This window comes from Elephas maximus, chromosome 15 (assembly GCF_024166365.1).
Source record: "Elephas maximus indicus isolate mEleMax1 chromosome 15, mEleMax1 primary haplotype, whole genome shotgun sequence".
Classification (NCBI taxonomy): Eukaryota; Metazoa; Chordata; class Mammalia; order Proboscidea; family Elephantidae; genus Elephas; species Elephas maximus.
The window spans coordinates 9358268-9374738 of record NC_064833.1 but is presented as its reverse complement, the minus strand read 5'-3'; the positions used below and the strand labels follow the sequence as shown (position 1 = coordinate 9374738).

The 16471-nt window shown below is 46.5% G+C and overlaps 1 protein-coding gene across 23 annotated transcripts in view; it reads right to left on the bottom strand.

The window, feature by feature from the left end:
* ZFAT (zinc finger and AT-hook domain containing) overlaps positions 1-16471 on the bottom strand; it is a 336678-nt gene that overhangs the window by 103230 nt on the left and 216977 nt on the right. For all 23 annotated transcript variants that reach the window (XM_049854202.1, XM_049854213.1, XM_049854217.1 and 20 more), the window contains 3 exons: positions 8168-8255; positions 5654-5803; positions 2816-2989 (listed from right to left, as the gene is read on the bottom strand). In XM_049854202.1, the coding sequence (XP_049710159.1) occupies positions 2816-2989; positions 5654-5803; positions 8168-8255 (412 nt within the window). The remainder of the gene's footprint in view (positions 1-2815; positions 2990-5653; positions 5804-8167; positions 8256-16471) is intronic.

Sequence of the window (16471 nt, the reverse complement as noted above, 5' to 3'; positions counted from 1 at the left end):
GATCATCAATGGCATTGGAGCAACTGGTCTATGACTTAATACCCCACTCACCAAACCAGCCCTCAAGAAAACGTAAGACTATAGTAAGTGTCAAAAGGGAATTATAAATAAGGTGCCATGGCAGCCCTGGGAAGAAGTGATCACCTTCAGTTTAGAAAGTATAAAGCTATTTTAGCACCTCTTACTTGCATACCTTTAGCCTCCTCCACCCTTGTCTCTTGGAATCAGGGTATTAACACTAAAAGATACCCAAGAAAGAGAAGGTCTCATTCTCCTATTTCACAGATTAATAAAATTGAGGCCCCAAATAGGGAAGAAAGTTGGCCCCCCAAGGTAGGCCTTCTGTCCCAGTGGTGTTCTGTTGCCTCTGTGACTGATACCTCTCCTCCTAGGCTGCTGCTGAGTGCCTGAAAATAAAACACGACTTTACAAATACCTTATCCTCTCAAAAATATTAGGAAAAAAAATGGACAGAAACAACGCAAATTTCCAAAGTTTTGTTAGAAAAAATTTCACAGTGGCTGGATGAGGACTTTCAAATTTAGGAAGGTCTTTCCCTTTTAAAATCTTAAATAAGTTACCATCGAGTCAGCTCTGACTCATGACGACCCCATGTGAGTCAGAACAGAACTTTGCTCCACAGGGTTTTCAATGGCTGATTTTTCAGAAGTAGATCACCAGGTCTTTTTTCCAACATGCCTCTGGCTAGACTCAAACCTCCAACTTTTTGGTTGGCAGCCTATTGCGTTAACTGTTTGTACCGCCTAGGACTCCCTCTCCGTTTTAGAAAGCTTTGGCTACAGAAACCACATTTTTGCCTCTTTGATTTCCTCTTCCTGCTGCAGAACTCAGAGAAGCAAGTACACTGTCAGGCAGAACACGCTGTGCGGGCCACTGTGATTCTGTGATACTCCACGCACACCGAACCTACACTCAGCGCAGGGTCCTCTGGATGCAGCACTCTTCCTGTCTCCTCCTGGAGGCCTTTCAGCAGAGTGCCAGGCAGGAGCCACGCATCCTCCACGCCCTGCGAGCTCCTCCTGGCTCCTGTGGCCTCATGGACCCTCCAGGCCACACCAGCTCTGGGGACAACTCCTCTTCATTATAGTCATCTGTTACTAGGGACTTCAGTGAGCAGTGTGCTGTCATGTCAAAAAAACACGGTGCTTGGCTAAATGCTCAGGCAACTGAGAGGCAAGGATTGTTTGTGGAGGCGGAGAGTTCATGAATAATTACATGACTTTAAAGCGTTCATAATTCAGGATCTGACTGCTTTACTGCCACGGACTTTTTAGTCATTTGGGTGATGGATGTTTTCTATTTACTGAGCACTGCTTAAATTTTAATAGTTGTGATTTTGGCTTTCTCCCAGGCCTAGGCAAACCTGTGGTCCTTAATTCTGACGAATCCCATTCAAGCACTCAGCCTCCCCATTGAGTCCCTCAGGTTCAAACAAATCCTGCCCAGGATCCAACTAGACGCTGCCAGGCTCAACCAGTGACAATGCTCACACAGAGGACAGGTTCTCCAGAACATTCTAAAATAAAGGTAGGACCCCATCGATGGCTCTCTCATCCTCTTAGCTCTGAAATCAAAAATTATCGTTGACACCCGAGAGGAATATGCTCCTTAGAACAATCAATTATACGAGATCGAAAAGGCAACATTTGCCCCAAAACAAAGATGAGGCAGCAAGAAAGGGCAGAAAATCAGGATGAAAGGAATTGGGAACCCAGGACAGGAACAGGGAGAGAGCTGACACGTTGTGGGGAATGCAGCCAATGTCACAGAGCACTTTATGTACAAACTATCAAATGGGAAACTAATTTGCGCAAAAAAAAAAAAAACCCACAAAAATTGTTGAACTTGCTTTGATTTTTAAAGTAAACTCTAATTTTTTATGTAATTATATTAAAATAACAATAAATATATGTATAAATATAGTTTATCTATCCCATTACACACTCTATACACAAGTCCTTCACACAACTGGGGTTTTTAGTAAAATCAACCTTTGTAAAGAGCTGTTCTGGTTCAGCAGCCTGCCTCCCTAGGACGAACCTTCTTTCCCTCCATCCAGCCCTCACCACTGCCCGCCAGGACTTACCCCTCCTCCCCGGGGCTCCCAGCTCTCTGCCGTCACAGCACCGACCCTGACCACAGCCTGCATGCTCTCTGTCCTCTTTGCCAGATTATAAACCCCTTGAAGGCAGGACTGTTCCCTGCTGACCTTGTACCCCTAAAGCCTATCTTCATGGCTGGCACACTATTAGAACTCAATCAATGGTTCTCAAAGAAATTAATTAAATTAGAGATCCATGTAAGTGTACTTCACCAGGTCAAACTTGCCCAAATATTGTTTCTATTTTAGACTGAGCCCCATTCTTCCCTGAAAATACCAGACCTCTGATATAGGAAGATGGTAAGAACATCCACTTAAAAAGCCAGACCGTGTGGAGTCCTGGGTGCCCCTCACAATCCTCAGGCTCCAGGTACGTGGAAACAGTTGAAGAGGGTAGAAACTTCCAGAACCACGTATCAAGGCTTCATGAGGATGCCTTCTTCCCTGAAGCACCTTCCTTCTCGTGCCCACTGCCACCACGAGCACTTAACAAGCACCTCAGGCTCACTCCAGGTGCCCAGGGCACGGCTGTGGATGAGCTGGGCAAGGGCTTCGCTGCTCTTTCAGAGAGCAAGAGCTAAGAGACACACCCTCTTTCCTGCCTCCTGGTATATGGGCAGTTTCCTGGCCTCGGATGCAGCGTCCAAACACACATTTAGAGGAAAAAGACTCACAGTGGAGTCATTTACTCACCATCAGCCGTGTGAAGGAGCTTGTGACTTTTCAATGTCCCTTTTGATTTGAATTTCTTGCCACACATGTCACATAGGTGGGTTTTCTCAGTGCTGTGACGGTTCATATGAGCCTTGAGGTTACTCTTGCTACGAGTTGCATACTCGCACAAAGAACATTTGAAGGGTTTCACACCTACCAGGAAACAAAACAACAAGCGTGTATGTGTTACGTGTGTGTATCTGCCTTGGTCCTCCAGGCTGTGCCTTTCTCTGACCCTCCTGTATTAGTCATCTAGTGCTGCTGTAACAGAAATGCCACAAGTGGATAGCTTTAACAAACAGAAATTTATTCTCTGTATAAATATATAGAGAGTACAGTAGGCTAAAAGTCCAAATTCAGGCTGTCAGCTCCAGGGGAAGGTTTTCTCTCTGTCGGCTCCGGAGGAAGGTCCTGTCATCAATCTTCCCCTGGACTAGGAGGACATGCTCTGCTCCTGGCGCTGCTTTCTTGGTGGTATGAGGTTTCCATGTCTCTCTGCTCACTTCCCTCTTTTATATCTCAAAAGAGATTGGCTTAAGACACTATCTTGTAGATCTCATCAACACAACTGCCGCTAAACCCTGGTGGAGCAGTGGTTAAGAGCTATAGCTATTAACCAAAAGGTTGGCAGTTCGAATCCACCAGGTGCTCCTTGGAAACCATATGGGACAGTTCTATTCTGTCCTATAGGGTCACTATGAGTTGGAATCGACTCAGTGGCAATGGGTTTGTTTTTTTTTTTTAATTTGTTTTAATCCATCTCATTAACATCACAGTGATAGGATTTACAACACATAGGGAAATCACATCAAATGACAAAATGGTAGACAATCATACAATACTGGGAATCATGGCCTAGCCAATTGGGGGACACAATTCAATCCACGGCACATCCCAAGTACAATTCTTTGCCTCCCTATCCACGTCACAAACCCTGCAACTCTCTATTAGCAACGTTCACATGCGTTACTGTGAGCCGTCACATCTGCCTCCCCCACCATCTGGGAGCTCCCTGAGGGCAGAGACCCTGAGCTGCTTACAAAGCACCGATCATTAAACCATCTGAACTGAGTCAAACTGAAAAAAGTTAAAGAACCAAGAGGCTTTGCAAAAATCAATGGCATCAAGCACCCAGGATAAAATATGGTAACCGATGTAAAAGCTTATTTTACTTCTGAAAATCATGAGCTTCACAAACACTAGTTGTTGCTGTCACCAGGGTCATGATGCAGACTATAGGGACATCAGGCATTCAGCTACTCCTTCATTCAGGAAATGTCTGTGAAGGAGTTACTTTGCACTAAACACTGAGGGTTTAATCTTGAAACTGAGAAGACGTGGTCCCTACCTTCACTGTGGTGGGAAATGCAGACAAGTAAACGGACAGTTACAGTAGAGAGCAATGGGCTACTCTATCATTGGGGGTGCCCAAACCTGACCAGAAGGGCATAACAGACCATTTTTACTGAGCCAAGCATTTTTACCCATTATCTATACTGCCCATGACTTTGCAATTGAAGAAACCAAGACTTCCAAGAGGCTGTGGGATTTGCCAGGGGCACACAGCTGAGAGCCACACACAGGCCTGACTGTGCTTTATGGCCCAGGCAAAGGCCAGCACTGGGCTAGACTTCTGGAAACTGGAGTGAGAATCTGACCACGAGCACCAATACATGTGGGACCATGACCTAGTGTTTGGACCTTAGTTCTCATGTCTGCAAAATGATGGGATCGGAAATCACCTCCCAAGGAACCTACTAGACAGCCTACCCCCTCTCCTAGGTTGGTCATTTATAACACACTCTGATGAAGGGAAGCCACCACCTGTCTGTCAGTTTGTTGTACTGAGGTGGCTGTGTGTTGCTATGATGCTGAAAGCTATGCCACTGATACTGCAAATACTAGCAGGGTGACCAATGGTGGACAGGTTTTAGCAGAGCTTGCCAATTTCAACAGACTAGGAAGAAAAGCCTGGTGATCTATTTCTGAAAATTAGCCGATGAAAACCTATGGGTCACAGCAAAACACCGTCTGACTAGCTTGTTTTGGACACTTCATCAGAAGAATCAATCCCTGGAGGAAGATGTTGTGTTTGGTGACGCGGAGGGCCAACAAGGGTTAGGGAGACCCTTGTGCAATGGATTTGCACAATAGCCATAATGAAGGACTCCAACACACAGGTGATTGTGAGGATGATGCAGGACCAGGCAGTGTTTTCTTCTATTGTACATGAGGTCGTCATGCATCAGAGTTGGCTCAACGGCACCTAACAACAGTGAAAGCAAGATCACAGTGCTGGTGCTACCTTGGGTTGGACAGCATCTTTCTGTATCACATGGGAACCTGACCAGCCATTTCAACAGCAGGTCCAAAGTACAGGTGTTTCAAGGACAATGACCACCATGGAGGAGAAGACCACACCAAACACGTAAAGACTGAACATGGCTCAGCAATGCTATCTTTATATTCATGTATCATTTGACCAGGTGCTCTTCTAAAAGATTTAAATAATTCCAGAATGCAGACACACCCTCTTTCACAATCCCAGAGAAGCCAAATTCCTAATTTCTGTTCTTCAACATGACTGGGAAGAGAAGAGCAAAGTAAACACACAGGCTTTGAAGCCAGATGTGTTTTCATAAGTCCTGCCTTCACACTGGACAGCTGTGTAACCTTGGGCACCCTACCCTAACAGCTCTGTGCCCTGTGCCCTCACCTGGTGTATATAATGGTTGGGGTAAAGGAGGTGGACCTCTAAAATGCTGCACGGACACATGAAGTTAAAAGTGTGCTCTTTTTTGAACAATGAGTACTCACCTTCATGAGCCCAGATGTGACGCTGTAGGTCTGAGCCATTCTTCATGAAATAGAAATCGCAGTACGGACACTTTGTGGCTCTCTTTCCAATTAGCCCTTTCAGCTGCACCCGCCTCCCGAGAACCTCAGAAATGGTGCTCATGGAGACCTCTGGAAGAAAACAGGGCAATAATCAGAAGCAGCCAAAGAACCTCAGTCAAGGTAGATGTAAATGAACCTCGCGACAGCAGCTCAGCCCACTGATGGACCTCAGCATCACTAGAAGTGGCAAACCCAGGTGGGATGTGTCTCTTGGTGTCATGGGATAGAATTCTTGACTAAGAAGTGAAACCAGACTCCAATCGAGTCTCAGATCTAAATACCTGTCAACATAAAACTGAGGGATGTACAGAGAATCCCTGATAGAGCAGTGTTTAGAACAGTGAGATGCAGACCTAAAATTCTCGTGAAAAGACCAGGCTTAATGGTCTGACTGAGACTAGAAGGACCCCGAAGGTCATGGACCCCGGACCTTCTGTTAGCCCAAGACTGGAACCATTCCCAAAGCCAACTCTTCAGACGGACTGGACTGGACTATAAGATAGAAAATGATACTGGTGAGGAGTGAGCTTCTTGGCTCAAGTAGACACATGAGACTATGTGGGCAGCTCCTGTATGGAGGGGAGATGAGAAGGCAGAGGGGGACAGGAGCTGGCTGCATGAACACGGGGGATATAGGGTGGAGGAAAGGAGTGTCCTGTCACATTGCAGGGAGAGCAACTAGGGTCACACAACAATGTGTGTATAAGTTTTTGTACGAGAGACTGACTTAATTTGTAACTTTTCACTTAAAGCACAATAAAAAAAAAAAAAGAAAAAAAACATGGAGGATGCAGAAGCAACATTGAGAGGCAGCAACTGACAACTGCAGAACGTGAAGTAGCCCAGTTTCTGTGAAGTAGCCCAGTTTCTGTGAAGTAGCCCAGTTTCTGTGAAGTAGCCCAGTTTCTGTGAAGTAGCCCAGTTTCTGTGAAGTAGCCCAGTTTCTCCAACAAGTCAACATCACAGGAAAAAAGGCATGGGGGCTCTTCGGGAATAAAAGAGACTTAAGTGCCATAACAACTAAAAGCAAAATATTTGGGTCTTGAGTCAAATGAACTAATTGTTTGAAAAAAAAATCTTTGTACCAACTGGGGAAATTTTAATATGGACTAATGCTAGGTGATAATAAAGAATTACTGCTAATTCTGGTTGTTTTAATAGTGGCATGGTGGTCATATCATACTGAAAAAAAATCCTTATTGCTTAGATATGTGTACCAAAGATTTTATGGAGAAATGACATGATGTCTGGGATATACTTTAAAATATTCCAGAAAAAAAAAAGGTGTGGCGGGGAGGAATATATGAAACAAGTTTACCAAAATGTAGGTAACTCTGGAAGCTGCGGTACGGGTTCACGGGGGTTCCTTATATGGTGCCGTGTACTTTTGTGTATGCTCATGAACAAAGGTCAGTGGTTTGAATGAATGTGTCCAGCTCACACAGGACCACAGGCTACACAGAACATGGGTTAGCATGGTAAGGACAGAATGGGGCCTTCAGAGGATCACATAACCTCCCTGTCCCCCCATGAGAAGGCCTCTACCCTCCATCCATTCCCAGAAAAAACACGAGTGGTAGAGCCCTTCTGCCATTTATTTTCCTCTGTGAAGTACCACTTACAAGCAGGGAGTCACTTTCCTAATATCAGGAGCAGACACAAAACAGAAAAAAAGAGATATGGAGGAAGGAAGAGGTGTACTTGGCTTACTTGTAACCCACGTGTACAATTCATACACCAGTGCCTGCTCCCCAGCCCTGCTGGAGACATGGTTCTGAGGCACTGGGCATGTGGGGAGATGGCGATAAAGGACAGATGGCTAGAGCCCTGTGAGTGGGGTCAGGGCAGCTAGAGGAGTGCATGGAAGGGCCTCACCCAGACTGGGAGTCACAAAAGACTCCCCTAGGGCAGGGCTCTGGGGGAGAACTTAACGAATGAATAGGAATTAGCCAGAAAGAAAAGAGAGGGAAAACATCCCAGGCAGTGAGGACAGGAGTGACCAGGCATGGAGGCCAGGGGCCCATGCCTGCCATACCTGAGAAGCGTGGGGAGTGAGGAACCAAGGTTCCTCAGCCTGGGTGGGAACTAATGCCCCGTCATAAGCCACCCTTTAGGGATCACAAACTTATGGGCCCCGTTGGGGGAGGAGGTGGGATCTATGTCAGACCTCAGAATCTAACAGGATTCAGTTAACTTTAAATGGGAGAGCTGCAGGGGGGAGATGCATCTGAAGACAAGATAAAGGATAACAATAAATTAATAAGTATTAAAAAAAAGAGTTACAACTCTTTAAGTAGAGATGCTTCCCTTGAATTTACTCGTGTCTTCATCCCTCTTCACTTCCATCTAGTGCAGCTGATATACACTGCTGTGCTTGAAAATAAACATAAGCATTGTTAAATTAATCTTTTGCTCTAAAATACATAACCTTACCGGGATGGTTGGTCTTGATATGTGACTTTATCAATCGATCTTCTGAAAAAGACTTTTCACACACAGGACAAGAATAACTCCTTTTGTCCTTAACAGAAAGAGAGTACAATCAATTGATTGTTTCATTTAAACTTGGGCTCTGTGGAAAAATAACCTCCACCACCAGCACCACCACCACTGCCACCGTTACCATCATTACCACCACCAGCATCACCACTGTCAGCATTACCACCACCAGTACCAGTACCACCACCATGATCATCACCATCACCACCATCACCATCGCCATCACCACCGCCACCATGATCATCACCATCACCACCATGATCATCACCATCACCACCATCACCATGATCATCACCATCACCATCACCATCGCCATCACCACCGCCACCATGATCATCACCACCACCACCATGATCACCATCACTACCGCCACCATGATCATCACCATCACCACCATGATCATCACCATCACCACCATCACCATGATCATCACCATCACCACGATCATCACCATCACCACAATCACCATCATCATCGCCATCATTACCATCACCATCATCGCCATCATTACCGTCATCACAGCAACACCACCATCACCACCACCCCCATTACTATCATCCCTACCACCACCACCACCATCACCACCATGGCTACCACCACCTTCAACACTACCACCACCATTACCATCATCACACCACCACCACCACCATCACTGCCATCATTGCCAGCAACACCATCATCGCCACCACCAACACTACCATCATTACCATCAACATCACCACCACCATCATTACCATCATCACCACTATTACCATCACCACCAGCACCACCATCACCACCAGCACTACCATCATTACCATCACCATCATTACCACCATCAACCCATCACCACCACCACCACCTTCAGTAACAGCAGCAGTAGCATCAAAGCTAGACACGCACTGCAGCACAGTGCACCTTTTAAAGTAATGTTAACAGGTAGCCTCCACCTGGCCCCAGACAGCCTGGGGAGCTCAGGAGTAGGGGAATGGTGCCAGCTCCATTTGAGAAGACAGGTATAGGGCTTAATGGGTCTTGTGAAGATAGCTGGACTGGTAAAGGGCGGGGTTCAGCCTCAAGGCCAAGAGTCCACCACGCAGGCCAGTGCAGCTACACGACCCAGCAGCTTATTACCCCCTTGCATTTCCCCCAACACGAAATGTATGGTCCGTATGGGGTTTTCACAGAATTTCTTGTACATGAGACTCGCAACTACTCTCAAAGGTTATGTTATGGTCACAGTACAGATTGGGAAACTGAGGCCTGGGGTGATGAGCCCTAGGTCCGAGAGGAAGAGCCAGCATCTGCACACAAATGCCCGCCCAGGATGCCTCCCATCACACCAAGACTGAGTCCCACGCAGGCCACTGGTGGGGGGTTCGCTCTGCACTGATGTGACTTGACCAACCCAGGAAGCTCAGTGTCACCTTCTCAATTAGGGAGAAGCCAGCTTTAGCTCATCTGCCTTTCCTCCCACTACTTCACTTTCCAGCTGTTTCACACCGAGGTACCATTTTCCCTAGAGGGTGGGTGAGCTGAGACAGGAAAAAGAGCAGCAGTTGGAGTCAATTCTGCCAGGTAAAAAAGATGCTTAGAAGGCTGGTGGGATGAAGCGGTTCGTTATCTGGTCAACGGAGGGCTGCAGGGTGCAAGATTTCTGCCTGTCCCTCTCAGCTCCCCCCATCACCTCCATCAGGGAAGACAACGAACTGAAGCAGCATCTGTGCAAACCTGTCAAACAGAGAAACAGCCTGGCTACACCCAGAGCTGAGCTTCAAAAGTGTGACCAGGATCATATGCACCAAACACCCACCTGAGCAACAAGGTTTACAAGTCCACATTCTTTGCTTTTTAACACTTTAAAGAGGCCTTTTACAGCAGATTTGTCCAATGCATTGTGTCCACATTTACAAAAACAAAGCAGGTGTTTTGTGCAGAAGCAGTGACTATGAGGAAATGTTTTGGGCATGTTTCTCAAAGCGTGTTCCATAGGATGTCAACAAGGTCTCTGCTCCCTTCGATTTAATAGGTGAATGAATTTCCACCACTTACTGAGCCCCTACTGTGAGCTCAGGATGCACTAAGGATACAACCCTCACACCACCCCCAAGAGGCACAATCCTCGTGCCACTAAGTAATGATAATAATAATTGTTGTTGTGTGCTATTGAGTCGATTCCGGCTCACAGCAGCCTGATAGAACAGAGTAGAACTGCCCCATAGGGCTTCCTAGGTGGTAATCTTTACCGGAGCACACTCCTAGGTCGTTCTCCCATGGAGCCTCCGGGTGGGTTTGAAACGCCAACCTTTCAGTTAGCAGCCAAGCACTTAACCACTGCACCACTAGGGCTCCTTACAATAATAATAGTTGTTGTTGTTGTTAGGCGCTGTCCAGCTGGTTCCAGCTCACAGCGACACTATGTACAACAGAATAGACACTGCCCGGCCCGGTGCCATCGCCACATTACTGCTATGTTTGAACCTACTGTTTCAGCCCCTGTGTCAATCCATCTCATCAAGGGTCTTCCTCTTTTTCGCTGACCCTTTACTTTACTGGAAACCCTGGTGGCACAGTGGTTAAGAGCTACAGCTACTAATCAAAAGGTCGGCAGTTTGAATCTACCAGTTGTTCCCTGGAAACACTATGGGGCAGTTCTACCCCGTCCTATAGGGTCGCTATGAATTGGAATCAACTCGATGGCAACAGGTTTGGGCTTTTTTTGAGGGGGGGGGGTTCTACTTTACCAAGCATGATGTCCCTTCTCCAGGACTGGTCCCTCCTGATAACACGTCCAAAGTACATGAGATGAAGTCTCGCCATCCTCACTTCTAAGGAGCATTCTGCCTGTAGTTCTTCCAACACAGACTTGTTCATTCTTCTGGCAGTCCACAGTATATTCAATATTCTTTATCAACACCATAATTCAAAGAGTCAATTCTTCTTCAGTCTTCCTTATTCATTGTCTAGTTTTTGCATGCGTATGAGGTGACTGAAAATACCATGGCTTGGGTCAGGCACACCTTAGTCCTCAGAGTGACATCTTTGCTTTTTAACACTTTAAAAGAGGTCTCTTGCAGCAGATTTGCCCAGTGCATTGCATGGTTTGCTTTCCTGACTGCTGCTTCCATGAGCATTGATTGTGGATCCAAGTAAAATGAAATCTTTGACAACTTCAATCTTTTCTCCATTTATCGTGATGTTGCTTATTGGTCCAGTTGTGAGGATTTTTATTTTCTTTATGTTGAGAAGTAATAATGATAAAAAAAAATATAATATTTTTTTATATATAATATAATGATAGCTAGCACTTATTCAGAACTTACTGCCTGCTGAAGCTATGAGAAACACTTTGCGTACCACAGCCCATAAAGCATTGGGAAGGAGCCCACGGTCACCCCACCACAGAATGCAGGGCTGGACGGCCACACCGGGCCTTGGGCTCCGGAGCTCCCTTGCTCTTCTAAGACAGTGACTAGAATACAGACTCTGGGCTTAGAGTCCCTGAGTTTGAGTCCTGCTTTCACCACTTATAAGCTGGGAAGCTTTGGGCAAGTGACTTAGCCGCTCAGTGCCTCAGTTTCTTCATCTGTAAAAGGCAATAAAAACACTGCCTCCTTTGCAGGGTCACTAGAACGGTAAGAGAAATGCATGGGAGAAAAGACTTGGTGATCTGCTTCCATAAAGGTTACGGCCTAGGAAGCCCTATGGGCGTTCTACTCTGTCACATGAGCTTGCTATGAGTCAGAATCGACTCAACAGCAAACAACAAAGTGCTTAGACCGGAACCTGGCTTACAGCGAATGCTCGATAAATTTGAAAAGACTTGACTGCTGTGCGCTGCGTTGTTATCACGCAACTCTGCCTCAGACAGCAGGCCTTCACGGAGCTTCTCACGTGCTAATGCCCACAGCAAATCTCCCAGGAGGGGATCTGAATGAGCACTTCCCCCAAATCTCCGGAGCCAGAGTCTCTTTGTAGGTGGGCCAGGGCTCCACAGGGCATGCTTAGGAAAAGGGCTGGCAGTTAACTAGCAGCCATCCAGTCAATTCCGACTCCTGGTGGTTAACAATCAAGCACGTTAACCAGCTGCACAGCCCAGGGACTCCTAGAAAAAGGGTACTTTATATTTAAAAATAAAACAAAAGCCCTCTGAACAAAACAATGCAGCAGCATCCCCCACTAAGGACTGGATACCAAACCACACCTTCCAAGGTAAGATGTCCCCAGGGTCCAGGCAGCGCCTGTGACGCGGTCCTCAGCTGCCCACCCAGACAATGCCACACACCTCTGCACAGTGACATCAAGGGCTCCGGCTTCTCCGGGTACTCCGTCCCCATCCTCCCCTGCCCTGCCCCTCCAAGGTCACACACCGCCCTGTGTCTGCACCCGGGAATGGGTGCTCATGCCACCATCCTAGAGCAACACCCAGGGCCCTCTGACCTCCTGAAGAAGGGCTCTCAGCACCCCGGCAGCCCCAGGTGCCCTTGTCATCAGAGTAGATGGAGGCGCTCAGGAGGGCTTTGAAGGAGTTTACAGCTATCTCCCTGGAGCCTCTGCTATTTGATTTTTATTTCTTTTAATCTCTGATTGTCTGAAAGTAAATTATCTTAGAGCTTGTCAGGGCCCCTTATTTCTTGATGCCTTTGAAGACGGTCATAAGGACACGGCAGTAGGAAAGGGTGGTGGCAGAAAGGTGGGCTCTTAGGACTCATTTCTTTCTTTTTCAAAACCTCTGTTCTGTGCTGGAGATGAAAACCCAAACTGACAGCAAACTTATAGTGGTGGCTGAGGAGTTCTTGGCATAGGTCGAGAGTGTGAGACCTAGGCCGTAATGACAATGGAACAGGCCGGCCCTCAGAGTTCGTTCCTTGTGATGGGACCAGCCTTCACAGAAGCATCAGGCCCTTTAAAGAAGGGGTGGAGTAGCAAAAGGCAGTTATCATGGCCTGGGGTGCACACTGAGGCCATAGTGGGCTCTCTGCTCTGGGCAAGCCTCCCTCAGGCTAGGCCTCAGAGGCACCTGTCCAGCCTCACAGGCACTGGAAAGTTGTCAAATCTACCAAAAAACCAAAACCAAACCCACTGCCATCGAGTCCATTCAGACTCACAACAACCCTACAGGACAGAGTGAGAAACTGCCCTACAGGGTTTCCACGGAGCGGCTGGTGGATTCGAACTGCCGGCCTTTCGGTTAGTAGCCAAGCTCTTAACCACTGTGCCACCAGGGCCACATCAAATCTACAGTAGGCATTAATTGGTAAAGAAGGTCTGCCTTGGGCATTGTGCTCTTTTAAAAACTATCTATATAGGATTAAATTGACAACAACCTGAAAGGTTAGACAGGACGCCTGGGGGCAGCGAGATGTTGACTGTGGAGGAACAATTCAAAAGAGGAGGGTGAGAACGGCTGCACCACTTGAAGGATGTAATCGGTGTCGGTGAATTGTACATGTAGAAATTGTTGAACTGGTGTATGTTCAACAACAACAAAAATCAATTAAATAATTTTTTAAAAATCTACAATGAGCAGTGGTGCAGAATATCAACCCCGCCTCCATGTATGTAACTGCTACAAAGTCAGGGCACCTAGAAAACATTGGCATCAAATTTTTAAAACAAATGAAGGTGTGAGACTCTGCTCCAAACTCTTTCTCAGGAACCAAAGGCCCACGGTTACAAGATATCTGCTCTCCTCTGCAGATTCCCACATCCAGTCCCCAAAGTGTCAGGGCCCGATACTGTTCAGAAGTCCCTGGGTGGCCCAAATGGTTATCCACTTGGCTACTAAACAAAAGGTTGGAGGTCCAAGACTACCTAGAGGTGCCTCAGAAGAAAGGCCTGGAGATCCACTTCCATTAGAACAAAACCAGCCACTGGGAACCTGATGGAGCACAGTTCTACTCTGGCGCACGTGGGGGTGCCAGGAGTCAGAGCTGACTCAGTGGCAACTGTCTTTTCTTTTTTTTTTTTTTTAATTATGTGCCAGGCACTGTGCTAAAGACAAGGATGTGAGATACTGGCCCTGCCCTCAAGGGGTTACAAGCGAGTCAGGACAGATGTGCCACCACCCAGATGACATGCCATTGAAGGCCATGTGCACTACGTGCAGCACAGGACGGGGACGCTGGGATGGTGACTGATCTGGACAAGCTGGGAGACAGCCAGCACTCCGCTTGGGGCATGAGCCTCACCCGAGCTTCTTTCCCACTGAACACAACTCGTTTCGCCCGCGATGCCTCTTCCTCGAAGCATCCTGGTTTATAAGGCTGCTTTATACACAGGATTCTCCGGTGGCCTGAGGTCTTCGGTGCTGGGGATCAGCCCTAACAGGGCAACCCAGAAACACACTTGTTGTTGATGAGTGCTGTCAAGTTGGTTCCAACTCATAGCGACCCTACGTACGACAGAATGAAACACTGCCCAGTCCTGCGTTATCCTCACAATCGTTGTTATGTTTGAGCCTACTGTTGCAGCCACCGTGTCAACTCATCTTGTCAAGTGTCTTCCTCTTTTTCACTGACCCTTTACCAAACATGATGTCCTTCTCAAGGGATTGATCCCTCCTGACAGCATGTCCAAAGTATGTGAGACGCAGTCTCACTATCCTTGCTTCTTAGGAGCATTCTGGCTATACTTCTTCCAAGACAGATTTGTTCATTCTTTTGGCAGTCCGTGGTATATTCAATATTCTTTGCCAACGCCATAATTCAAAGCCACCAATTCTTCTTCAGTCTTCCAAAGAAACACACTTACTTATGATCGAATAAGAAAAGACCATATTGCTATAGCCGTTGGAAAGGAAAACGGTTATATTCAACCATTTCAGTTAAATAACATTTTCTTCCACTAAAAAAAGAATACATCCTGACTGGGCGGGCACATTGGTTTCCAGAAAGATATTGGAAATAGTTCCTTTTACTTTCTCCGTGCTTTGTTGGCAATATATTATTTTACCTTATTTCTAGGAAGAACATTTAAAAATTTTTTAAATATATGTATGTTTATAGCCAAAAACAGACTATGCACTTCTCAAAGACAGGGGCCAAGTATGAACTTAAAACCTGTGCTGAGAGATCACCAGATACCACCACACCACAGCAACTGTTCCCATGGCTTCTCCTGGAAAGAGGAGAGAGCTGCTCTGTCTAGCTCTCATTAGGTACCTGGGACTATGCTGTGTCCCTGTCTCAGTCACCTAGTGCTGCTATAACAGAAATACCACAAGTGGATGACTTTTACAAACAAATTTATTTCTTCACAGTAAAGTAGGCTAAAAGTCCAAATTCAGGGCGTCAGCTCCAGGGAAAGGCTTTCTCTCTCTGTCGGTGCTGGAGGAAGGTCCTTCTCATCAATCTTCCCCAGACCAGGAGCTTCTCCGAGCAGCAGACTCCGGGCTCTGCTCCCAGCACTGCTTTCTTGGTGGTATGAGGTCTCCAACTTTTCTGCTTGCTTCCCTTTCCCTTTATCTCTTCTAAGATAAAAGGTGATGAAGGCCACACCCCAGGGAAACTCCCTTTACATTGGATGAGGGATATGACCTTAGTAAGGGTGTTACAATCCCACCCTAATCCTCTTTAACATAAAATTACAATCACAAAATGGAGGACAACCACACAATACTGGGAATCATGGCCCAGCCTAATTGATACACACATTTTGGGGGAACACAGATAGTCCCTTACAAACATAATCTCACTAAACTCATGGGCAGCCCTGGAGACAGGGATTGTTATGCCTATTTGGAGATTTCTTTTCAGTAGTTTTTGTTAGGATTAAATTTCCTTAAGAGTTGTAAAAAGCAAAAACACCAAACCTGTTCCTGTTGAGTCAATTCCAATTCAGGGCAATCCCATGTGTTACAGAGTAGAACAGCTCCACAGGGTTTTCTTGGCTGTAATCTTTACGGGAGCAGATTGCCAGGTCTTCCTTCCAGAGCACCGATGGGTAGGTTGCTAACCTTTAGGTGAGCAGATGAGTGCAAACTGTTCAGGCCATTCAGAGACGTGGATATGGTCAGAGTCGGGGAAAAATTGCTATTTTAAATGTCCTTTGCTTTTGCTTTGCATGGGAATCTGTGTTGAAAGAAGGTTAAGTGCTGGATCACAGAACAAATCTGAGCCTGGTCTCAACCTTGGGATCACTGATAAAAAAAAAAAAAAAAACCAAGCCCTGTATCAATTCAAGAACTTGCCCCAGGTCCCACGCGTTTCCCAGTCAGAGCAGCACGGCTCTCCAACTCAGTAATACCCTTCCATGATC